Raw genomic sequence first — 25,044 nt, forward strand, 5'->3', positions numbered from 1 at the left:
AAACTTCTCGAAATAATGAGTAATGCAACCTTTTCTGCCCTAGAATTGGTAACCGATGAACTGACTGCCATGAGAACAGTGGTACTTCAAAATCGCATGACTCTTGACTTCACCCTAGCGGTGAAAGGAGGTACGTACGCTTTAATCCAGGAGGAGTGCTGTTCGTATATTCCTGACTACAGACATGAGATAGACAACCACCTTGAGGTAATTCAGCAGGTGTCAGCCATGACCAAACCGGGACCAAATCCATTGACGGACTTTGTTCAGAAATGGTTTGGGGGTTGGGGCCAGCATCCTGATGAACATTCTGATTGCCATCTGTGTAGGGATAGCCCTACTGCTGGTGTGTGGGTGCTGCTGCATCCCCTGCATAAAAGGACTAGTTAAAAATTTTTTAGACATTTCAGTTTCAGAAACTTTGTACCAGGAAGCTGAACTTGAAGAATTACTTAAAAACTGAAAAATGCTTTCATGGGCTTAAACTAAATGACTCTAACTGCAAATCCTGAGTAGGAAGAGGTTAAGGGAAGATAAACTCTTTATGCTTGTTTTGAAAGTAGAACAAAGTATTAAAAGGGGGGTAATGTTAGAAAAATGCATAATAGCAATATGCATGCTTAGTGCATTAAAGGCTTAAAAGGGTTATTACATTTATTCTGTTCATGTTGTATGAATCTGCACAGTTACTAGAAACTTGATAAGAGACATTTTATTCTGCTCATGCTATGTGAAAATGTGCAGCTGCTAGAAGCCTTGATAAAGAAAACAATAGATGTTTGAAAGCTTAAACCATAGTCAGCATTACTTGTACCAAAGCAAGAAATGTACCTTGAATCTAGGCAAAATGTAACACATGTATTAGAACTGTACAATTGAAGAATTGAAGAACCAAGGAGTGCTAAATTAAGCCCAAGGCCAGGTTGTTTTTCTCAAATGTTTTTGCAAGACAGCAATAATTCAGCAATATGTCTGGTAACATTTTCTGTGTAACATACAGAAAGTTGTGTCCGACTACGTCAGCAGTAGATTTGGTAACATTTTCTGTGGGACATGAAGAGAACTGTATAAGAATAACATACTGATCTCCAGAAAATCGGACAAATCTTGTACCTACATGCTTTGTCTCCTTGCTGCAAGTAATAAAGGGTGCCTTGCTTGAACCTAACGTGCTTTGGTCTTTGAAGTTTTTCTTTTACACAGAGTCTAGCACTTGAAGGATTGCTTTCTTCATTCTTCAAAACTGGCAACATGTCAACTGCTGTGTTTCTACAAATGGGGTGGTGTAAAGTCTCCTCAGCACATTTGATGTCCTCCTATTCTCATGTTGCAGTATTCATAACTGCAGTGGAAGGGTTGCTGCCTGCAGCACCGGACATCTGGCCAGTGTACCAAAGTCTTAGGAGCAGGGGTATGTGCGATGTTTGATGTCAGAGTCATAAACCAATGTTGGCTATGTCTGCACATGGCCACTTCAGAACTTTTCTGCCGCATTGATCTTTGGACCTCTGATTGCCAGCATTGGAAAGCAGTGTGTAATCATTTGACAGCTGTCCGCTATAGATAAATACCCTTTGGGTTTTTTTATCTGTTTTTTAGCTTTTCAGACGTACATGTCAACTAGAAAGGGGAAGTTTGCTTGTGGAAGACAAATTCCACACAAGGAAATGCATGATGTGTTTGTTTTGTCTAGGGAAGGCCCACGGCCATACAACTTGCGACATTTGTCAATCCGTGTGTGTCTAAAACTCTTTGCAGTCATCTGGCTGCTCTCAAACTGTAGCTTGAGAACCAGAGACTGGCATTTGGCATTGGGTATGGAGGGTGGGGTAGGTACTTCTGAAGAGCAAGTTAGGCCCAATACCCATGCTACACCTCAGGAGTCTGGTGAGACTCTCGAGGCAGATGTTAGACCAGGGTCCCATCAGATGTCTGTTTCTCAGTTAGAGCCAGGAATCACAATGGTAGCCGGCCCGACGGAAATGCTGAGTACATTCACTGAGGTTGATCAGAACCTGATGGTGAGGGGGAATCCACTGCTTGTGACATCAGAGGGGCCTACCCCTGCTCTTCAATCCTCCCAGACGTCAGCCTCTAAATCGATCCTAAATTGACCCATCCTTCAGCTCCTCTGAAGAGAAAACAAAAATTAAAACATAAAGAACAGCAATCTGCCCCTGGATGGGAAGTTTTCTCCCAAAATCTTTTCAGGGCATTCCAGGTCCTACAGTCACAGATGCCTCCACCTGCTCCGACTCCTGTGCAGGCCTTAAAAGAGTCAGAGGAAGAGTACTCCTCCTCTGAAGACTCCCTTACTTCCAAGTCCCCTAAGGACTTCATTACCCCCCGAGGAAGAGGAATAGTGTCAGTCCTGAATCTCCAGGGAAAGAGTTTTCTTTTGGAGACACCATCTCTCTCATGAGCGAACACTTCAAATGGCAAGGCTCAGATGTCTCAGAATAAAAAAAAAAGGTATTTTGAATTACTACAGATGGCGCAACCCTCACCATCTGCAGTCTTTCCCTTTCTTCCAGCCTTTAAAGATTCCTTTTTGGCTGCTTCACAGGCCCCTCACTCTCATCCCCCAGCTACTAAACTCCCAGACAGGTTCTATAAAGTTCCTCAGGATACTCATTACTTGTTCAAGAACCCTCCTGCAGACCCTGCAGTTATAGCAGTCTCAGCTGACAAATCCTCTAGACAACTGCCTTCTACCTCTTTATTCCCTACTGACAAGGACAGCAAGTTTATGGATAGGCCAGAGAAGAATGTCTATACTTCTTCCAGTCTTGCCATCAGAGCCCTAAGCTGTCAAACCCACATGGCCAGGTTTGTTCTAGACACCCTTTGTAAGGCTTCTGCCCCCATACCTGATGTACCAGACTCGCCTGCTAAGACCCAACTGAACTCCCCTCTCTCTACTGCCTCACAGGTGACTTGGCACTCCATTAAGTGGGCTTACAGTGTGATGGTGGCCTCTGGCTCTGTATTGCGAAGATACTCCTGGCTGAGGCTACAACCTCTCCCTATGGATGTACAAACCAAGTTGTTGGATGCAGCACTAGGTAATAAGGCCCTTTTCAGGGAAGCATCTGCAGAGCTCCTCAAATCCCTGCAAGAAAAGGGAAAGGAGTTGCAAAATGTAAAACATTTACTGGTCTCACCTATCCTTAGATACCTTAGAAACTGCCCTCAAAGGACTTCCTTTGTTAGGAGACAGTCATCTCATTCTACTCCACCACAGGCTGAAGGACAGACAAACTAGGAAACATTCCACTCCTAGAACCCCTTCCTCCAGTAATAACACCCCCTTTTGGAGGTAGCCTGACCAGAACAGAACTTTTCAACTGTGACTCAAACCCACTACCTGTCTCCCACCCCCGTCCCTTCACCTCACCCTCTCCCTACCTTCATGGCAGAAGGTCACCTCAGAAGCCTGGGTCCTGTCCATAATTCAAAAAGGTTACTTTAAGACTTGTTAGGCTCTACCCCCCCCCTTCCAGGGGATACCCCAACTCCCCTCAAGCCAGCTCCATCTTTTCCCCTCTATTCTGCATCAAGTTCAGGCCTAGGGCACCATAGAAAAGGTAAACATGGGATTTTACTCCAGGATGTTTCTGGTCCCAAGAAAAGATGGTTATTGGAGACCAATTCTGGATTTGTCTGTACTCAACCTTTATCTCAAGGTTCACACCTTCAGAATGCTCACCTTACAGCTGCTGTTGCCCCTCATTCCGTACCAGACTTTTATGGTATCCCTGGATCTGAAAGAAGCCTACCTTCACATTTCTATTCACCTCTGCTACAAGAAATTCCTCCATTTTTCAGTAGGTTCCTTGCATTTTCAATTGTCTGCACTACATTTTGGGCTCTTCACAGCCCCCAGGGTGTTCACAAAGTGTCTAGCACCAGTGATTGCCCACTGCAGAACACAGAGCATTCAAATATACCCATATCTAGACAACCTGTTAATACTTCACCAGGAGCTTCACACTGCAACATCACCTACTCCTGGTGACCAGAACCGTGGCAGACCTAGGGTTCACTGTGAACCACGAGAAGTCCCATCTGACCCCCTACAAAAGACCTAGTCTTTCTAGGGTGCAGGATAAGAACAGACAAGATGGCAGCCTTCATCCCTTTCCAGGAGGTAAAAGACCTCACTTTTTACCTCCAAAAGCTTCTGTCTCCAAACACTTTCAGCCAGAGAATTCCTGGGAATCCTGGGACACATGGCATCCTTGATGTTCTTCATGTTTCACTGTTGCAGTCAGGCAAGACATACAGTAAGAATGAAAATCCTTATGAGGTATTTGCTTCCCACAAGAAATACAATTATTAACTTTTTCTGACATCGGTCTGGAGCAAGAAAAAAGTTTCCCCAATGGGGGTACTTAGCTTTATTGAAGACTTTGGATCTGAAACTCAAACACGAAAATCCCAGGAGTCGGCCAACCGGCACTTGCGAACTGCTTCTACTTCGGACACTGCGCAGCAAAAAGGACTAAAGAAAATGGTGTTGGCTGCTTCTTTTATACCTCTGACAACCTGACGTCAGGGAAGGGGCAACAGTGGCCGATGCAGGACCCAAGACTTTGGAATTCAGGCCAGCTGAGGGCAACCTGCCAGCAGGATTACCCAAATGTAATGACTGCAACAATGAATACACTCGAACATCTACATTTATGGTAAGTGTACACAACTGTACTTTACCGATGCTTCATCTAGCAAGGCTGCATATGAGGAAGAGCCAGTGGGTACAAAAGACTCACTGGAATCAACATTCTCATCCTCTGGATATCTCCCTCCCCTTACTACTATACCTGTAAAAAAAGAGTTGCAATGGTGGATTGCAGCCATCAGTCTCAACCAGGGTATACCCTTGCAGTTACCCCCCACCCTCACAGCAAATCTTCACAGATGCTTCGGACCTGGGTTGGGGGGCAGTTTTACAACACCAGCAAAAACTAAGCAAAGTACAGGGGGAGTGGTCTGCACTCATGCAAAGGGACCACATCAACATCAAAGAGATGAGGCCCCTTTACTTAGCACTACAGATCTTCCAACTAGTCCTCCTACCAAGCACCTTGAAAGTACTCAGACGATATGACTGTCTTGTGGTACATAAACAAGCAGGGGGGACAAGGTCTTACCCTCTTTGCAGCCTAGCCATACAGAATTGGTCTCTAGCTTCTGTTCTGCATATTCACCTGCAAGCAGTGTACATTCCTTCAGCAGAGAATGCAGTGGCAGACACTCTCAGCAGAACTTCTGCACCTCTCACGAATGGATGCTTCACAGAGAGGTGTTCCTAGATCTTATACACAAGTGGGGTATTCCTCAGGCAGACCCGTTTGCCTCATCACAGAACAAGCAGATGACTCTTGTTTTGTATGTGGGATCCACATCCCCAGGCCTGAACAAGTGAACGCCTTCTCCTTCTCTTGGGTAAGGATGTATCTTTATGCCTTCCCCCCTTCACACTGATTCAGAAGGTCCTACTGAAGATTCAGAGGGACAAACAAACCAAAAATCCTGCTGGTGACTCCCTTCTGGCCAAGACAGCATTCATTTCCCCTTTTTCACCTTTTAACCAAGGGCAATCACCACAGGTTTACCCCCACCATGCAGACCTACACACACAAGACAGGGGGTCCCTAATGCACCCTCAGGAGACCAGTCTCAGACTCACTTTATGGGTGATAGAGTTCTGATCCCCTTCAGACACCTATACTCAGAGGACAAACTCAATGTCCTGCAGGAGGCCAGGAAACCCAGTACCAAGAGAAATTATGTGGCAAAATGGAAAAGATTTTCCAGATGGTGTCAAAAGAAAAAACAGGTTCCTTTACTCATTCCTGTACCCATGATCTTTTCTTACTTGTATGAGCTTCTACACTCAGGACTAACATACTCTTCTGTTAAGGTCCACTTGTCTGCTATTTCATTTGTCTTCCTTTGGTACCTCCTCTGGCATCCAGAATAGAGGATGTTCTTCATCTCACATTGCTGCAGTCCTTACTTATGGGTAGTCCGCTGTCCTCGCTCGGCCCGAATACCAAAGTATTAGATCTGACATCAGAGCGTCAGGGTATAAAGGCGCATGACCGACGTCATATCCCCAGTCTTTTTTGCCGCATGGTCCGATGCAGAAGCAGCATTGCAAGTGCCGTTCGGCATTCTGAAATTTTTCTTTTTCGGAGTTTCAGACCGATACCAAGTTGGGCTAAGTACCCCGTTGGGGAATATTTTTGTTTTTTCTTGCCTCAGTTACTTACCGGATGTCAGAAAAAGTGAATAATTGTATTTCTTGTGGGAAACAGATACCGCATAGGGATTACCACTCGCTTTGTATTCCTTGTTTGGGACCGGAGCACGACGTAGTCGGGTGTCGGTTTTGTGCTAGGTTTAATAAGCGCACTATAAAACGGAGGTTAGATTGCGCTAGGTTAGTCTTTGGCAAGAGGTGTAATTATAATATGCCGTCGGATGTTCCGACGCCTACTTCTACTAAGAAGCGCAAAGACAAATCTTTAAAGCCTAGACAGGATGATTCGTCCGTTTCGGACACCGGACCTTTAGAAGCTACAGCTGAACAGGTGGATCCGGCTGAAGTTTCTGTTGAGTCCCAGGGGGAAACTTTGATTTTACAGGATGTGGCCTCTCAGGAGGCAGGTCAGACTGAAGGGGCCTCAAAGGTTACTATTCTCCCTTCTATGCCTAAGGTGGTTAGGCCTTCTGCTACTGTTTCTAAGGCCCCTTCTAAGGGCAGGTCTGTCTTGCCTTCCTCTGGTGTCAGTTCTGGTTCTTCAGGGTCTGTGCCTAAAAAGCACATGCTTAAAATGGCAGAGGATTTGATTACTTTAATTAGAGGTACTATGCCCCCTCCTGATAAAAGGCCCAGGATGGAGCCAGGGTTGGAAAGTTTGGAGCAGGCCTCAGATGATTCAGAGTCTTCTGCTGAAGACATTCAAGATTTCCCTCCTTATTCTGATTCTGATGCAGAGGATTCCACTCCTTCTGCTTCTCCTCCAGAGGATTTTTCATTTTCAGAAACTCTGCATTCCATGAGGGAGCATTTTCAGTGGGAGGGACAGGATTACTCTGATTCACGGAAGAGACTTAGGGAGTTCTTGTTTTTACCACAGCATAGACCCTTAGCTATACCTCCGGTTTTGGATGTTGTTTCAGATGTTTTTTCGGAAGCTTCCCTTAATCCAGATTCTGTGCCTCCTGCCCCAGTTAAACCGGACAGGTATTACAGGGTGCCTAAGGCTCATAAATATCTGTATAAGAGTCCTAGGGCGGACCCAGAAACTATTAGTCAGGGGCCTAAGGGTGTTAGAGCCTCTGTTGTTAAGAATCCGGTTCCTCTGGATAAGGAAGCTAGAGCTTTGGATAGATGGGGTAAGAAGGTGTATACCTCTTCTACTTTAGCAATGAGAGCTTTGAACTGCCAGTTTCATATGTTGAAGTATCAGAATTTCCTCCTTTCTCAGCTAAGGTCTAAAGTGGATGCTTTAGCAGAGGGCATAGAGTGTAAAGAATTGCAGGATTTAGTGCATGTTTCTGAACAGGTGGGTAAGCACTCTTTGCAATGTGGTTTTGATGCTTTACAGGCTTCTTCTAGGGTGGCTGCCACTGGTTCAGTTATTCGAGGCACGCCTGGCTTAAGGATCAGAATTTGTCTGAGCATGTTAAGTCTAGAATTCTGGATGCCCCTTTACAGTCTGAAGTTTTGTTTGGTCCTCCTGTGGAGTCAGTCTTAAAGAAAATGGAAGACAAGGCTAAGTCTATGCAGACTGTTAAAGATTTTTAGCAGGTACAACCTCCAAAGTTTAGTAGAAATTGGCCTACTAAGGGGTGGACGTACCCTTCTTCTGATTCTCAGTCTAGGGGTAGATCTAGGCGTGGTAGGGGCAGAGCTCAGAGTACTTTCAGGCCGAGACAATGGAGTTCGCCTGCTCAATCTGCTGGTGAGGGCAGGGGCCAGTCCTTTCGTAAACAGGTCCAATGACCTACATTTTCAGCTGCCAGATTCTTCTTGCCTGGCAGCTCCTTTGGGAGGAAAGTTGGCTCTTTTCAAGCAAAATTGGCATTTAGTCACCCAGGACAAATGGGTATTGGACATTATAAACCGAGGTTACAAGTTCTATTTCCATACCATGCCTCCTTTCAAAGGCATGCCAGACGTCCCTCCTCGGCAAAGGATAGAGGCTCGCAGACAAATTTCTTCACTTCTTCAAATAGGAGCTATACAGCCAGTTCCTCTGTCAGAAGTGGGCCTAGGATTTTATTCCCGCCTGTTTCTAGTTCCAAAGAAAGGGAACACGTGGAGACCAATTTTGGATTTATCTATCCTCAACACTTACCTGGACATTCCAAAGTTCAAGATGCTGACTTTACAACAACTTTTACCTCTGTTGGGAAAAGATCACTGGATGGTTACTCTGGATCTCAAAGAGGCTTACCTTCATGTTCCTATCAGGCCCAGTTGCAGGAGGTACCTGCGTTTCCGGGCTGGAAATTCACATTATCAGTTCTCTGCATTGCCCTTTGGCTTATCTACTGCGCCCAGAGTGTTCACAAAGGTTCTGGCTCCAGTGATAGCATTTTTCAGACTAAGAGGAATACAGATTTATCCTTATTTGGACGATTGCCTGATTATTGCACAAGAAAAGGACGAACTTCTTCATCATCTACAGTATGTGATGGCAGTGTTAAGATGCCTAGGGTATTCTGTGAACGAAACAAAGTCCAGTCTAGTACCCTCTCAGGACATGTGCTTTCTGGATGTGAGACTGAATACAGCTTCCCAGATGGCTTTTTTGACTCCGGACAAACAAAGAAGCCTTTCTCTTTATTTCCATCAAATGTCTCTACGGTCCAGGCTGACTGCAAGGACAGTCCTTCAAGCCTTGGGGTTCATGGCATCTTGTATTCTGGTGCTTCCCAATGCCAAATTGCATATGAGGAAGCTTCAGTGGTATCTCAAAAATGTATGGACACAGCACTGCCAAGATCTAGACACTGTCATTCAGATAATACCTTGCATTCGGAAGGAGTTTTTGTGGTGGGCTCAGGAATGTCACCTAAACAAGGGACTCTCTGTGACCTGGCCAGAGGCGAGTCAGATTCTAACGACAGATGCCTCGGACAAGGCTTGGGGAGCACACCTCAATGGAAAATGGGTGCAAAACACGTGGCCTGTCAAACTCCAACATTTGCACATCAACTTGAAGGAAATGTTAGCAGTCCAGTTTGCATTGATGGCTTTCAAAGATTTACTTCACCCAGGGCAGGTGTTGATTCAAACAGACAACACTACTGTCATGTGGTACATCAACAAGCAGGGGGGAACCCATTCTTAGCCTCTTTGCAGGCAAGCGATGATTCTGTGGGAAACTGCTCTCAATCTACACCTCAATCTTCAAGCAAGGTTTCTACCAGGAGCACAGAACTCCTTAGCAGATGTATTGAGCAGACAAATAGTGGATCCTCACTAATGGAAATTGGATCCTCATGTATTTCAACAGTTGACAGTGTTATGGGGAACTCCAGACATAGATCTGTTCGCTTCTCCACTAAATTACCAGTTGCCAAAGTTTTGCACAAAAATGTTTCATCACACAGCTTGGAAGGTGGACGCTCTATCATTCAGTTGGAACAATCTGCATGTATATGCCTTTCCACCTCTGCCTCTTCTTCCCAAGGTACTCTTGAAGGCCAGACAAGACAAGCCAACCATGGTTTTGATAGCACCGGATTGGCCTCGACAACACTGGTACCCACTACTGAGGAGCTTAGTACGAGAACCTCCATGGCCTCTGCCTTTGATTCCGCACCTTTTGTCACAAGAAGACAGTCACTTCCTCAATGTCAAGATTCAGTCTCTACATCTAACAGCCTGGCATATTCTGTTTTAGACTCTGGAGGGTCTCAGCTTCCACAACAAGTTTTGAATGTTATTTTGGAGGCCAGGAGGCCTAGTACCAGGAAAGTTTACGCTGATAAATGGAGGAGATTTTTATTTGGAGCAAAGGAAAGGACTTTGATGTCTCCAAACCTGATTTAAGTGTTGCTCTTCAATATCTTACTGAGTTATTGGACAAGGGTTTGTCTTTCTCCTCAATAAAGGTCCATGCTGCAGCCATTTCTGCTCACTATGATTGTGATCCTCCTTTATTCTCTCATCCTTGGTTTAAGCAATTTCTTAGAGGGGCAAAGAATATAAGACCCCACGTGAGCTCCTACTCCTGCTTGGGATCTCAATTTTGTGTTGGAAAAACTTACTCTACAACCTTTTGAGCCTGCAGCTACTGCCGAGTTAAAGTATTTGTCATGGAAAACTGCTTTTTGTTGGCCATTACCTCTGCAAGAAGGGTTTCTGAATTACAGGCCCTCATGGCAGTGGAGCCTTTCCTGATTTTTCATAAGGATAGGGTATCTTTGCGTACTAATCCTTCCTTTATGCCTAAGGTGGTTTCTAGTGTGGCCTTAAATCAAACTATTCATTTGCCTACTTTTTATGCAAACCCCCAAAATAAAGGGGAGAAAATTTTGCATACTTTGGATATTCACAGGCAGTTGCGTTATTATTTGAGCAGAACCAAGGAGTTCAGACAGTCTCAGCAATTGTTTGTTTCTTTTGCTTTGGGTTCACAGGGTAAACCTGTTTCAAAACAAACTATTTCTAAATGGATTGGGTTTTGTATTTATTTCTGTTATTCCCATCATGGTAAGGAGATTCCTGCTGGAATCAGGCCTCATTCCACTAGGGCTACTGCTACTTCTACGGCCTTTCTAAGGGGGGTAGCTACAAAAGACATTTTGGAGGCAGCTACTTGGAGTTCAGTGCATACCTTTTCTAAACATTACCACCTTCCTCTTTATTCTAAGTCTAGGGCTGGATTTGCCACTGCAATTTTACAGGGCATTTTAGCGGCCCCTAACGCTTTATGATTTTTACCATCCTCCCTTTCCCGTTGCTTTGGGATTCTACCCATAAGTAAGGACTGCAGCAATGTGAGATGAAGAACATAGTACAGTTTTGTACCTACCATAAATGTAGATGTTCGAAGATCCACATTGCTGCAGTCCAATTTACCCTCCCTCCTTCCCCACTGTAGTTAGACTTGGTGCTATGCTTTAGGTGATGGTTGTTGTTGGGCATGTTTTTGGGAGGTATTCTGTTTTGGCTGTGGCCTTTCTGGTTTGGCCTTCTGACATCTGGGGCAAGAAAAGACTGAGGATATGACGTCGGTCATGCGCCTTTATACCCTGACGCTCTGATGTCAGATCTAGGCGCCCATGACCGACGTCAGCCTAATACTTTGGTATTCGGGCCGAGCGAGGACAGCGGACTACCCATAAGTAAGGACTGCAGCAATGTGGATCTTCGAACATCTACATTTATGGTAGGTACAAAACTGTACTTTACGCTCTTTTGGAAAGGGGTCCTCCACATCATACCCCCCTCGTAAGCCAATCCCTCCTACATGGGACCTAAATTTTGTCCTGGAAAAACTCACTTTGCCTCCATTTGAGCCAGCCCACTCTGCTTCAATGAAGCTATGTACCTGGAAAACAATACTGCTGGTGGCCCTCACATCCATCAGGAGACTAGCAGAAATTCAAGCCCTGATGGCCATCCCTCCTTACCTCACCTTCCATAAAGACAGGGTTTCCCTCAGGACTATCCCTTCCTTCATGCCTAAGGTGGTTAATGAGCTATCCTTGAATCAGCCCATTAACCTTCCTGTCTTCTTCCCTCAACCTCTAAATTCCTCTGAAAGAACTCTACATTCCCTAGATGTCCACAGACAACTCCGGTATTATCTTGACAAGACTAAACCCATTAGATTGTCTGACCAGCTGTTTGTCTCCTTTCACCTGAGGGCCTTGGGGAAGGCAGTTTCTAAACAGACTATCTCTTCATGGATATCTAAGGCTATCTCTGCATATGCTATTCCTTTAATGGCAAAATCCTACCTGAAAGTGTGAGGACTCATTCCACTAGGGCAGCTGCCTCCTCAGGTGTTTTTTTCAGGGGGGTAGACTATGCCTCTATCCTAGAAGCTGCTACTTGGTCATCAGTCCATACCTTTACCAGGCATTCCAAACTGTATTTGACTTCTAGGGTCAGAAGTGGGTTTGCTAGGTCCATTTTCCATGGCCTTATAGACCAGGGACCTCATCCTTCCTCCCAGGATCATACCTAAAAGCTTTGGTACTGTTCCTACAGATGTTCGTCATGTTTCACTGTTGCAGTCATCACATTTGGGTTATCTGCCTGCAGGTAGCCCTCAGCCAGCCTGAATACCAGAGTCTTGGATTCCTACATCAGATGCTGTCTCTTCTTCCATGACGTCAGGTTGTCAGGGGTATAAAACATGCAGCCGACGCCATTACATCAGTCTTTCTTGCCCTGCGGTGCCCGAAGCAGAAGCAGTTCGCAAGTGCCAGTCAGCCGATTCCTGAAATTTTCGGTTTCGAGTTTCAGAACTGAAGTCTTCAAAAAAGCTAAGTACCCCATTGGGGATTCTTTTTTTTTTTGCTCTTAACCGATGTCAGTAAAAGTTAACAATTGTCTTACCTGTGGAAAGCAAATACCTCATAAAGATTTTCAATTGTACTGCATTCCTTGCTTAGGACCAGACCACGACGTCCCTTGTTGTCGGTTTTCTGCCTTGTTCAACCCCCCGAACTATTCGTCATCGGGCTATATTTGCAGCAAGTTACTTTTCTACTCTGTATAACTATCCAGAAGTGGCTTCGGTAAGCCATCTGACTACTGTTATTTCAAAAAAAGTAAGAATAAAGACAAGAGACAGACCGCATAGGTCCAAAACTGCCAACGACGCTTCCGTTAAGCTAGTCTCCAGTCCGCTGGTACTCAGTGAGGCACTTTCTCAGCCCCTGATACCCGCTACCTCAGATTCGCAGGCCTCTACTGAGACCCATTCAGAGTCTGGTATGCAGCGAGATTCTTCTTCAACTATGGAACCTGTGGATGTCTCTACCTTGGATGGGTCCAGAGCTGTTGTGCAGGCACCAGCTTCTGAGGGTGTATTCAATCCTACAGACTTGCATTTTAAACCGGCGCCATCTTCTTCATCCAGGCCTAAAACTCGACCCACGCCTAGAAAACCCATGTCCAAACCGCATGCTCAGGCGAATATGCCTAAAAAACAAATGCTTAGAATGGCTGAAGACCTTGTTACCTTAATTAGGGGAAGCCAGCCTTCCCCCTCTAAGAGACCTCAAACTGATTTTCCTTCTGATTCCTCTGATCAGGAATCTGATATTTCTGTTTCTTCTGATTACCAGGATTTGCCCTTATCCTATGAGGATTCTGATGCAGAGGATTCCATTCTGCTTCACCTCCAGAAGAGTTTTCTTTTGGTGAAACCTTGCACACTCTTAGGGAGCATTTCTGCTGGGAAAGCCAGGATTACTCTGACTCCAAAAAGAGGATTAGGAAATTCTTACTCCTCCCTCAACACAGGCCTTTAGCAATCCCTCCTGTTCTGGACAGATGATGCTTTCTTGGAATCTAGCCTTTCCCCAGACACTTTACCTCCAGCTCCCAGAAAACCTGACCGGTATTACAGAGGACCTGACTCTCACAAGTTCCTCTTCAAGAATCTTACTGTGGATCCAGAGACCATTTCCCAAGGACCAAAGGGCATTACGACTACAGCTGCCAAAAACCCTATCCCTTCTGATAGAGATTCTAGAGCCTTGGACAGATGGGGTAAGAAGGCATATACTTCTGCTACTTTGGCTATTAGGGCTTTAAATTGCCAATTTCATATGTTAAGGTACCAGCAGCATATTATGGGACTACTTAAACAGAAAATTATGTTGATTCCTGACTGTGCTGAAATCAAAGAATTACAGGATTTAATGCATTCTGCAGAACAAGTTGGTAAACATACTTTGCAATGTGGTTTTGATTCTTTAGAAGCATCTTGCAGGGCTGCTGTCACTGGGTCTGTACTTAGAAGGCATGCTTGGCTTAAGGAGCAAAACTTGCCAGATCATGTTAAAGCTAAATTACTGGATGCTCCCTTAAACTAAGACCGCCTGTTTGGCAACAAAGCAGAAGTTGTCCTCAAAAAGATGGAGGAAAAAGCTAAATCTATGCAAACTGTTAAAGATTTCCTGCAAGTACAGCCTCCCAGATTTTGTAGGCATTGGCCTTCAAAGAATTGGTCCTTTCCAGCCTCTTCCAGGCCTTCTCAGTCCAAACCCAGGAACAGCAGACCACCTAGGTTACAGTCTCAGGCTACGCACAGGCCTAAGCAGTGGGGGGCTCCCACTTCCAAAGCAGGGAGTAGTAAGACACCCCCGTACGGAAAAATGGCACAATGACTTAACCTTAACCCTTCCAAGCCCTGCTCAACTGCCTGCTCCCTTAGGAGGAAAGCTCGCCCTGCATGCAAAAAACTGGGAACTCATTACCCAGGAAAAATGGGTTTTGAATATAGTTTCCCAAGGATACAGATTCCACTTCCACACCCTACCAACCCCAAACAGTTGGCCAGACCTACCCCCAGATCAATGGGCAGAGGCTTTACAGCAATTTCTCTCTCTTCTAAGTATCAGAGCTATTCAGTCTGTCCCAGCAGAAGAAAGGGGACAAGGTTTTTATTCAAGACTTTTCCTGGTACCCAGAAAAGACATCTCCTGGCATCCTATCCTGGACCTCTCTATTCTAAACACCTTTTTGGTAATCCCAAAATTCAGAATGCTAACACTTCAACAGCTGCTTCATATGCTAGGCAAAGATGCCTGGTTGGCAACTTTAGACTTAAAGGAATCTTACGTGCACATTCCAGTAAGGGAATCTTGCAGGAAATACCTACGCTTCAGGGCAGGCTCCATGCACTGTCAGTTCTCTGCACTTCCCTTTGGCTTATCTACTGCACCCATGGTATTCACAAAGTGTCTAGCTCCAGCCATTGCATTTTGTAGGCAGAGAAATATTCAGATATACCCATACTTGATTGATTGTCTGATTCAGGCAGAAAGCCAGGACTTGCTATTAAAATATCTGGCATTTGTAAAGAAACTTCTAACCTCACTGGGGTACACTGTAAATGAAAAGAAATCTCATCTAGTACTCTGCCAACAGATTGTATTCCCGGGAGCAAGCTTGAACACAACTTCTCAGATGGCTTAACTCACTCCAGAGAAACAAGTTTATTTGACAACCTACTTCAAACTACTGGCCCCAAAGACCCAGCTGTCTGCAAGGAAAATTCTGCAAGCCCTGGGATTCATGGCCTCTGGCATTCTACTAATTCCATATGCAAGACTGCGTATGAGGAAACTACAATGGTATCTTAAAAGCCTATGTTGTCAACATTCTCAGGACCTGGAATCAATGATTCCTATCATTCCTTGTATAAAGACAGAGTTCCTTTGGTGGGCAGAGGCCTGGTACCACAACAAGGGGCTCCCTTTCACTCTACCTCCCGCCGCCCAAACCCTAACAACAGACACATCAGATTATGCATGGGGGGGCTCACTTGGCAGGGCAGTGCATTCAGGGCAAATGGAACCCGAGACAGATGCACCTGCATATCAACCAAAAAGAAATGTTAGCCGTACAGAATTCCCTGACAACTTCAGAGACCACATTCTTCCATGACAATTATTGGTAAAGACAGACAACACCACAGTTATGTGGTACATAAACAAGCAGGGGGGAACCCCCTTGTACCCTCTCTACAGACTAGCCATGGCTGTGTGGAACACAGCCTTGAACTACCAAGTGCACCTACAGGCTCATTTCCTGCCAGGCAAGCTATACTCTCTGGCAGATGACCTAAGCAGTAATCTCATGGACCCACACGAATGGAAACTGGAACCAAAAATATTCAACCTTTTGAACAAATGGGGGACTCCAGAGATAGACCTGCTTGCCTCTCCTCAGAACTACCAGTTGGACAAATTCTGCACAAGGACTTCCCACAGTCAAGCTTGGAAAGTGGATGCCCTGTCCTTTACCTGGGAAAGTCTCTCAGTTTATGCCTTTCCCCCTCTGCCTCTCCTCTCGAAGGTTCTGCTAAAGGTCAAACAGGACAAGCCAAGGACCATACTGATTGCACCAGACTGGCCACGCCAGCACTGGTATCCCCTCTTGCACAGTATGACACTGCTGGAACCATGGCACATGCCTCACACCACTTCCCTGCTGTCCCAGCAGGCGGGCCAGATTCTGCACCCTCAGCTTCAAACCATGAACCTTGCAGCCTGGCTAATTCCTTGAGCTCTCCAATAGCATCCCTCAGTAAGCAGGTGCTAGATGTCATTCTGGAGGCAAGGAGGCCTAGTACCAGAAAATCCTATGCTGAAAAGTGGAAAAGATGCTGTTCCTTGAGCCAGACTCAGGGGATGGGCACAACGGTGCCCAGCTTACTTCATATTCCTCAGTACTTAACAAAAATGCTCCACAAGGGCGTATTCTTCTCGTCAATTAAAATCCATGCCTCTCCCATTTCAGCACATTATAATACTGAACCACCCTTCTTCTCTCACCCCCTGCTAAAGCAGTTCCTCAGAGGGGCCAAAAATTTAAGACCCCCCCCAGGAGAGCCCCTACTCCAGCCTGGGACCTTAACTTTGTATTGGAAAAGCTCACTCTCCCTCCTTTTGGGCCAGCTGCAACTGCAGAGTTAAAATTCCTTTCTTGGAAAACGGCCTTCCTTCTAGCCATCACTTCAAGAAGAGTGTCTGAATTACAGGCCCCCATGGCAGTGGGGCCCTTCATTATCTTCCATGCAGACAGGGTTTCCCTCAGAACCAGTCCTTCCTTTATGCAAGGTGTCTAGTGTGGCCCTTAATCAGTCCATTCATTTGCCTACATTTTTCCCGAATCCACAAAACAAAGGAGAACGAATACTGCACTCTTTGGACGTGCACAGACAACTTAGATTTTATTTGGACAGGACTAAGCCTCTCAGAAAATCTGAACAGCTGCTAGTTGGCTTTGCTTCAGGGGCAGAGAGGAAGGCCATTTCAAAACAAACCATTTCTAAATGGATAGCGCATTGTATTCATTTCTGCTATAAGCACCATGGAAAACCTACCCCACAGGGGATAAGATCACATTTTCCACCAGGGCTGCATCTACCTTTACAGCCTTTCTCAGAGGAGTCCCTACCAGGGACATCCTAGAAGCTGCTACCTGGAGCTCTGTACATCCCTTCACTAAGCATTACCACATGCCGATTTTTTCTAAATCCAGAGCTGGTTTTGCCACTGCAGTCTTGCAGGGCTTAATAGCTGGCCCTAATGCTCTCTAACTTCCTCCTCCCTTCCTTAGCTTTGGGAATCTACCCAAATGTGATGACTGCAACAGTGAAACACGAAGAACATAGTACAGTTGTGTACACTTACCATAAATGTAGATGTTCTAGTGTATTCACTGTTGCAGTCCTGGTTACCCTCCCTCCAGCCCCCTGACTTCTCTTGGCTCTATCTTTCCTTCTTGTTTGGTGTATTTAAGCTTTCTGGTGTATTTGCTTTTTGATGGAGGTGTACCATAACATATAATTGCTTCCCATTGTGGGGGCACCTGACATTTGGGGCAAGAAAAACTGATGTAATGGCGTCAGCTGCATGTTTTATACCCCTGATGACCTGACGTCATGGAAGAAGAGACGGCATCCGACGCAGGAATCCAAGACTCTGGTATTCAGGCCGGCTGAGGGCTACCTGCAGGCAGATAACCCAAATGTGATGACTGCAACAGTGAATACACTCGAACATCTACATTTATGGTAAGTGTACACAACTGTACTTTATGAATACTGCAACACGAGAGTAAAAGGACATAGAACAGTTGTGTAAGAATTTACCATAACCTTAAATGTCCTTCTCTTCCATGTTGCAGTATTCAGTCCCTCCCTCCTACACCCTCTCTTCCTGTTTAGCCACCTGAGGAGACAGATTTCTCTCCATCTACTAAACCTCAGCATCAGGCATATGCCTCCATGAGGCATCCCTTGGCTTGGTCTTAAATGTGGGTTTGAAAAGCTTCCTCCTTCCTCTTCAGTGCTTCCAGGGGTACTACTGTATGTGGCAGTCCATTCTGAAGTGAACACATGCAGATGTCACCTTTATAGCCAACATCTGTTTATGGCTTTGACATCGAATGTTGCACGTACCCCTGCTCCTAAAGACTTTGGGATACTGGCCAGATGTCCCGTGCTACAGGCAGCAACCTCCCCCTACAGTTATGAATACTGCAACATGGAAGAGAAGGACATCTAAGGTTATGGTAAGTTCTTATTCTATTCTTTATTCTGCACTAGACAAGGTATGAGAAAAGTTTATTGGTATTTAAAGAACTATTGGGCTCAGAACATCCAGCCTCTAGAACAGATCCTTCCACTGATACCTTGTTTGAGGACTGTGTTCCTCACTTGCCACAGTCCAGGTCTGCTGGTTTTGTTCCTCCTTAGTCAATAGAGCCGATGCTTCAGACTATGCATGGGGAACTTTCTGCCAAAAATGTAAGAGTGCAGGGGTTGTTTTATTCACTGAGGAAAAAAATGTGGCTGTGCTTCTGGCCCTTTGTCCTTGTAGAATCATTCTTAAGCTAGGAGTACCGCAGGTGATGACAGAAACACAGTAACATAGTACTGTAACAAAAATGAATGCACCTACTCCTGTCTTTTTTGACATGTGAGCCTACTTTGGGAACTTACAATGGAAATTAAATCAGTTCTTTAGACAATCTGTGTTCTTATGCAGAACAGCCTAAAGGACTCCTTACACAGAGAGAATATTCTGTCTTGTTGTAGTAAATGCTCATCATAGAAGTGGCTGCCATGATCATAGAACCATGAGCTGTCCTAGAAATGTATTTGCATGTACTACTATAGATGTTGTTCCATGTTCCCTCCTTTGGAACGAGGGTATTCATTATGCATTTTTTCTTATTATAAAATGTTCTGTTAAAGGAAAAAGAGAGAGAGAGACAAAAGTGGTCTTGGTTCTTCCATACTGGCCGTTAAAACCACAAGGTTAGCTTTCTGCACACAACAGCAATTGCATCAGTACAGTTACCTCAGCACCTGTCTTTTCCCCTGTTTCCAGGAAACCAGTGTGGTGCAGCACCAACTCAAAGGATTTTGCTTTACAGCTCCGGTGATCTCAGGCTAATTCCTAATAGCATCCTGTTCCCGTTCAAAGTAATTGATATCCGTAGAGTTACAAACACCTAGTACTGTGAACTCATACCTGTGTGAATAGAAGAGATTTTCTTTATGGTGGTCAAAAAATGACTTTATATCCTTAGACTGTATGGTTCCCCGGTGTCTGCTGTACGTTACAGACATGTTTAACACAGGTCTCGTGTATTCCTTATATACGTATTATATACGTATATAAGTATATCTTGCTGCAGTTTCAGCTTGACTGTCTGTTTCATCCAGAGGTTTCAAAGGTGGTAGTGAAATAGTTGTCTCACCAGGATGAGATTTGAAATTCATGATTGAGAAACTCAGTGGTGCCTTTTGAGCCTGTGACTATGACAGAATGGAAGTTTGTTGCCTCATTTTTTTTTGAGTTCATCTTAGCAAGAAGCAGTTCAAAGACATAGGCTCAGATGTGCATTGAGCAACGAGAAAACTTTTTTTTCATAACTGAGAATCCTATGTTCAAAGATTCTGCTACTTTGGGGGTGCATAGAGCCTTGAAGAGGTATGATGAGGTTACCAGACCCTTCAGGCAATCTGATCAGTTTTGGGACATTTATGAAGGTAACAAGTTAGGCCTGGGCCAGAAGCAGACTCTGAGCAAGTAGTTGGCTGATTGTGTTACTTTTTGCTGCAAACAGTACCATACATTTGAAATTTGTAATATGACACCTTAAAGTGCAACCACTTGATGTGCTACTGCATTCTCCTTGACTGAATGAAACTACTTGTTGTACTGACAGCTAAGTGAGTGTGCTTTTGCACCACAGAAAAAGTAAATCAAGTATTCTACCCCCACCTGCCTTCAGAGGCAGCTCTCCATACACCCATACTTTGTTGTTGTCAGTCTAAGGTCACTTCAGCTTGGAGAGAAATGGGGAAAAAAAGCCTTGCTCTTTCTCCAAAGTGCTGATCCCACATACTTGAGCTCACATAATCATCACTATACTGTGTTGCAGTCAAACAGATCAGAAAACAGTATATTGAACAAGTATGCTTGTATAGATGCCTAGAAGCATTCAAAACTTTAAAGGGAGACCATTTCACGACACTTTTCTGTGCTGAGCTGGATTAATTGCAGCAGATAGTCACCTACCTACCATACCCGCCTCTTTCAGGGAAGCTGCTGCCTCAGCCATGTGTGAAACGTGACTTGGTCCTCAGGGCAGCAGAGCTGGTCTTGCATTATCCATTTTGTATATTTTTTTGTAAGCTGTCTTGATGCAGCTGTGCATGGGTTACTGTGCTTAGTACACTCCCATAGATCAATTGTTTTCTGTGACAGTGACAAAGATGTGTGTAATTTAGTTGTTTGAGTAATCCTCACCATAACAATTGGTGTACAAGTGTGACACCATTATCACACAGTATGCTTCATCCTCCTTTTTCTTTTTTTCTTATATTCCTCTTCTAACTTGCTTCTTTCCCTCTGCTTTAGTTTCCTGGCAGTTACAAAATATTGCATGCTTTCACTATAGAATTTGTGTATTGCAGATAAAATGGTTGTGTATAGTTAGTTTGTAGCTGAACCTTATTTATTGAAGTATTGTTATCGTATCTAAATTTGATTGCAAACACTTGGCAGCACACTAACCTTTCTTGTGCTTCTACACATGTACGCATTTATATTCATTCACTAGTGTGTCACTTAGCACTGCTCACTTTTATTTGTGCTCCTGCTGTTAGTCTGCAAATGATACAAGTGGGTCAGTGATGTACCCCAGGTAACAATATTTAAGTAAAATAACTCTATTTGTCCCCTTCGATAATCTTGTGCATACTTGTCAGTTTGCCTTGACGTTGCCTGTCCTGTTTCTGAGTAGCTTGTTTCATTTATATGCTCACCAGCTTGTGCTTGTTGATTTGATTGTTCTAAGGCCCTCTGACACACTACTGCTATAAAGACCTGCCTTGAGTTTCCTATTGTATGAAGTTTTAGGTTTCTGACATTACAAAGTTGTTTCCTTTGCATTTTTCTTCGATGAGCTAAACAAATGAGCAGAGACACGTTGAATGGCTCCTGTCTTTTAAAATAACTGAAAACACAATGAACTAAAATTTCAGAATCCTTCCCTGTTATGTGCTTTCTGGGCAGCTTTGTAATATGGTTAGCCTAGCAGAAGGTGGCGAACCAGTAGAATGTTCAGATCTCATGACAATGGCTTCAGTTTTACACATTTACTGTTAGGGTGCAGTCTTTCTATTTGTTTAATGCCCTAAAGAAAGAATTCATGTCTGCTGTTTTCCAGCTGGCTGTGCATGAGGCAAACATTCTGTCACTGGCAAATGTTCAGCAGTTGAGGTTTGAGATACTGTTTTAGTTTTAACCCCTTACTGTTATGAATTCTGGGCTGCTCAGCTATAGGAAGCTGGACTAGCTACACTGAGTGATGTGCTACCACATAAGGGATAACACAAGGTAAGGACAAAAATTTCATTATTTTAATAATAGTTACATAAGCAGTTTTTTGTTTCAGTATATCTTTGTTTTCTGTATTATGTGATAAAGCAAGTCGATATTGGTAGTGAAGTTGCATTAATGTGAATAGCTTACCTTTGCAGTTGCACTGCACTGCTCCATCCTGAACGTAACAGTGATATTTTTCTTCAGTGGTTAATGGGTATTTTAATTTGGTTTTACTCTAGGGGGTGCACTGAAATGTATCGACTGCCTCTAATGGAGTACAAGATGAACAATGAAGGAGGTTCTTATGACTTTAAATTCCCTTTCAAGAACAACAGTAAATGGCAGCGCAGTTCATCTAAGACCCAGTCCCCTCCACAATCACATGGATCAGGGCATTCAACCTCCAGGGCCGCTTCTGTTGGTGCCAAAACCCCACAACATGAACGAGGATCACATATGCCACGCAGTGTCTCGAGTGATGGTCGTCCTCTGGATAGCAGTAAAAGGTAAATATAACATCTGTGTTCTTGTCTGATTGGAGTTCTTCACAATTTTTGCAAATAATACCATAGTTTAAACTACCAGAATTTCTCTGCATTGAAATCTGAATTTATGACCAAAGTATGTGAGGTGCTGCACTAAGTTAAAAACCTTTTACTTAAAAGTTAGCAGTGTTAAAACATGTTAAAAACAAGTGCCTCTCTCAGAGGTAGTATAGGAGCATGTGAATGACTTCCTTACACACTCATACTGGACACGGAGGAAATTACATCCCCCACTGCAAAATGGAGTTTGCTTGCATTGATGATCTGTGCCACTGAGTGCACTAGTGAGTTATAAGGACTGTAGGTAATTACAGAAAGTGCATTAGTGTAGGTATTACAGACAGTGCACTAGTGAGTTATAAGGAGTGTAGGTATTACAGACGGTGCACTAGTAAGTTATAAGGATTGTAGATGTTACAGACAGTGCAATAATTAGATGTCCTTCTATTCATATGCTGCAGTATTCATAACATGAGGGAGTCCGTCTCTGGCTGACTCGTACATCCGGCCGTTATACAAAAGTCTATCACCACTTTGAGGTATATGCGACATTGCACGGAATTCAAAAATTATGTCAGTCATAAAGAGATGTCTGGTATAAAGTGGACCTTGGCACATACCAGACCTCAGAACTTTTCTGCCACCTATCCCGATTGTCTGCTCCAGTCGTCACTCATCAGACAAGTTGCGAACCTTGGTTCAGATAAGTACCCCACTGGAGTTTTTTCATTACAATTTTTGGCTACTGCGTTTTGTTTTGATTACATGTGAGCTAGGAAGGGCAAGTATCAGTGTGGAAGGCAGATTCCGCACAAGGACTAATGACCTTTGTTTATTTTGCCTAAGTCTGGATCACAACCATACTACCTGTGATATTTGTAAGGCCTTTGTACCCAAGACCCTATGTAGTCACTTAGCTTCTCTTAACTAATACTTTGAAAATCAGCGTCTTATGCATCTAATTCATGACATGGAAGCTGCATCGGGCCCTTCAGCCAAGCCGCAAGGTAAGAAGGCCAAGAAGCCTAATCCTGATTTATCCACTGCTTCCTGTGTTCCAGATGCCTCTCACGAGGCTGGTGTTGGCCTGGAGACTGTTCCAGAGTTGGTAGATCCTCCTTTGATGGGTACCAGTGTGGAAGCTGTGAAGTACTCTACCAGCACATCCTCAAGGGAAATGCTGGTGTCTGACCCGGGCATAGGGGGGAGGGATGTTCCTACCGGCATTGTGTAGTGTAGGCTGATGTCTGGCTCATACACTTTCCAACACATGGAGGCTCCCAAAAAGAAAAACATTAAGACAAAACATGTTTCTCCATCCCCTCAGGAACAGCCTCTGGATTGGCAGGCCTTCTCCCAAGGCCTGTTCAATGCCTTTATGGCTTTGATGCAGTCGTCAGCTCTCTCTCTCTTTCTCTCTCCCTTCTCCTTCCATTCCTTCCTTTGTTCCTCAAAAGAGGACTTCTGAGTTTTCCTTAGATGATGAAGAATCCTCATTTAGCCCAAATTTCTTCCCCTGTGAGTTATGCCTTCCGAGAAGAGGAATCTAATGGCACTGATTCTGTGGGGGAGGATATCTCATTTGGGGAAACAATTTTTAAGTTGAGGGATTTTTTCAAATGGGATTGTTGTCTGGTATCAGACATCCAAAAAAGTTAACTATGACCTGCTACAGATGGACTCCCCTTCCCGATGTGCCATACCTCCTGTTCTGCTAGTATTTCTAGATGTCTTTGCTGCTGCTTCTAAGTGCCCAGATTCTCAATCTCCAGCTCCCAAAATGCCAGATAGATTTTATAAAGTGCCAGAGGACTCCAAATTCCTATTCAAATGTCCCTCTCAGACCCTGCTACCATTTCAATTTCTGCAGACAAAGCATCCTAGATGCTTCCTTCTACTTCCCTGCTCCCCTCAGATAAGGAGAACAAGATCATGGAGAGAAAATAAGACAAAAGGTCTATACTTCAGCTACTCTGGCCTTCAGGGCCATTAACTATCAGACCCATATGGCCAAATATTCTTTGATCCTTCTTTTGGACTACTGTCTGAGCTTCCTGACTCTCCCACTAAGGCTAAGCTTTCCTCCATCCTTCACTCCTCAGCTGAGATTACACAGCATTCCATAAAGTCTAGCTATGATGCTGTGGTGGCATCAGCTTAGAGCAGCTGCATCTGGGTCAGTCCTGAGGAGGTATTCTTGGCTCAGGCTCCAACGTTTGTCTGATAACATTAAGGCTAAAATCACGGATGCCCCCCTGGACAGCAAGGCCTTCTTTGGTACCTCTACAGTAGAACTTTTCAAATCTCTTCAGGAGAAGGGCAAAGAGCTGCAAGACCTGAAGTATATCTATGTTTTCCCAGTGCCCAGATTCCAGAGGAAATACCCTACTAGGACCACCTTTGTTAGAAACTCTGTAAGGCCCCAATCTTCCAAAGGTAAGAGGGATTCCATGAAACAAATTTCCTCTAAATCTACCTCTTCAACTCCCACACACAAACAGCCCTTTCAGGCTAAGCTGGATAGTCTGTGACTACCCACCGCCTGAGCCATCAACACCTCTGTCCCTTCGAATCTCTTTCTCTCCCTGCTTGGAAATAGATAACTCAGGACTCTTGGGTGCTATCCATCATACTGCAAGGATACCTTATGGTGTGGAAGACTCCTTCCCCATTCAGGGGTATTCCACAACCTCCAAAAGAACAACTAGAACTCTTTTCCCAAGTCATTCTAACCTTCTTTCTCAGGGCGCTAGTCAGGTGGTGCCGCCCTGCCAAGTAGGAAAAAGGTTCTAGTCCAGGATATTCTTGGTACCTATAATGGATAGTCCTTGGAGAACCATTCTAGACCTTTCCCATCTAAATACCTTTCTGAAAGTTC

At 44.4% G+C, this 25,044-nt stretch overlaps 1 protein-coding gene across 1 annotated transcript in view; it reads left to right on the forward strand.

Moving 5' to 3' along the window:
• SIPA1L1 (signal induced proliferation associated 1 like 1) overlaps nucleotides 1–25,044 on the forward strand; it is a 2,148,853-nt gene that overhangs the window by 1,377,572 nt on the left and 746,237 nt on the right. The window contains exon 10 of the mRNA XM_044073855.1: nucleotides 21,861–22,127. Coding sequence (XP_043929790.1) covers nucleotides 21,861–22,127 — 267 coding nt within the window. The remainder of the gene's footprint in view (nucleotides 1–21,860; nucleotides 22,128–25,044) is intronic.

This window comes from Protopterus annectens, chromosome 6.part0 (assembly GCF_019279795.1).
Source record: "Protopterus annectens isolate FY-2018-M chromosome 6.part0, PAN1.0, whole genome shotgun sequence".
Classification (NCBI taxonomy): Eukaryota; Metazoa; Chordata; order Ceratodontiformes; family Protopteridae; genus Protopterus; species Protopterus annectens.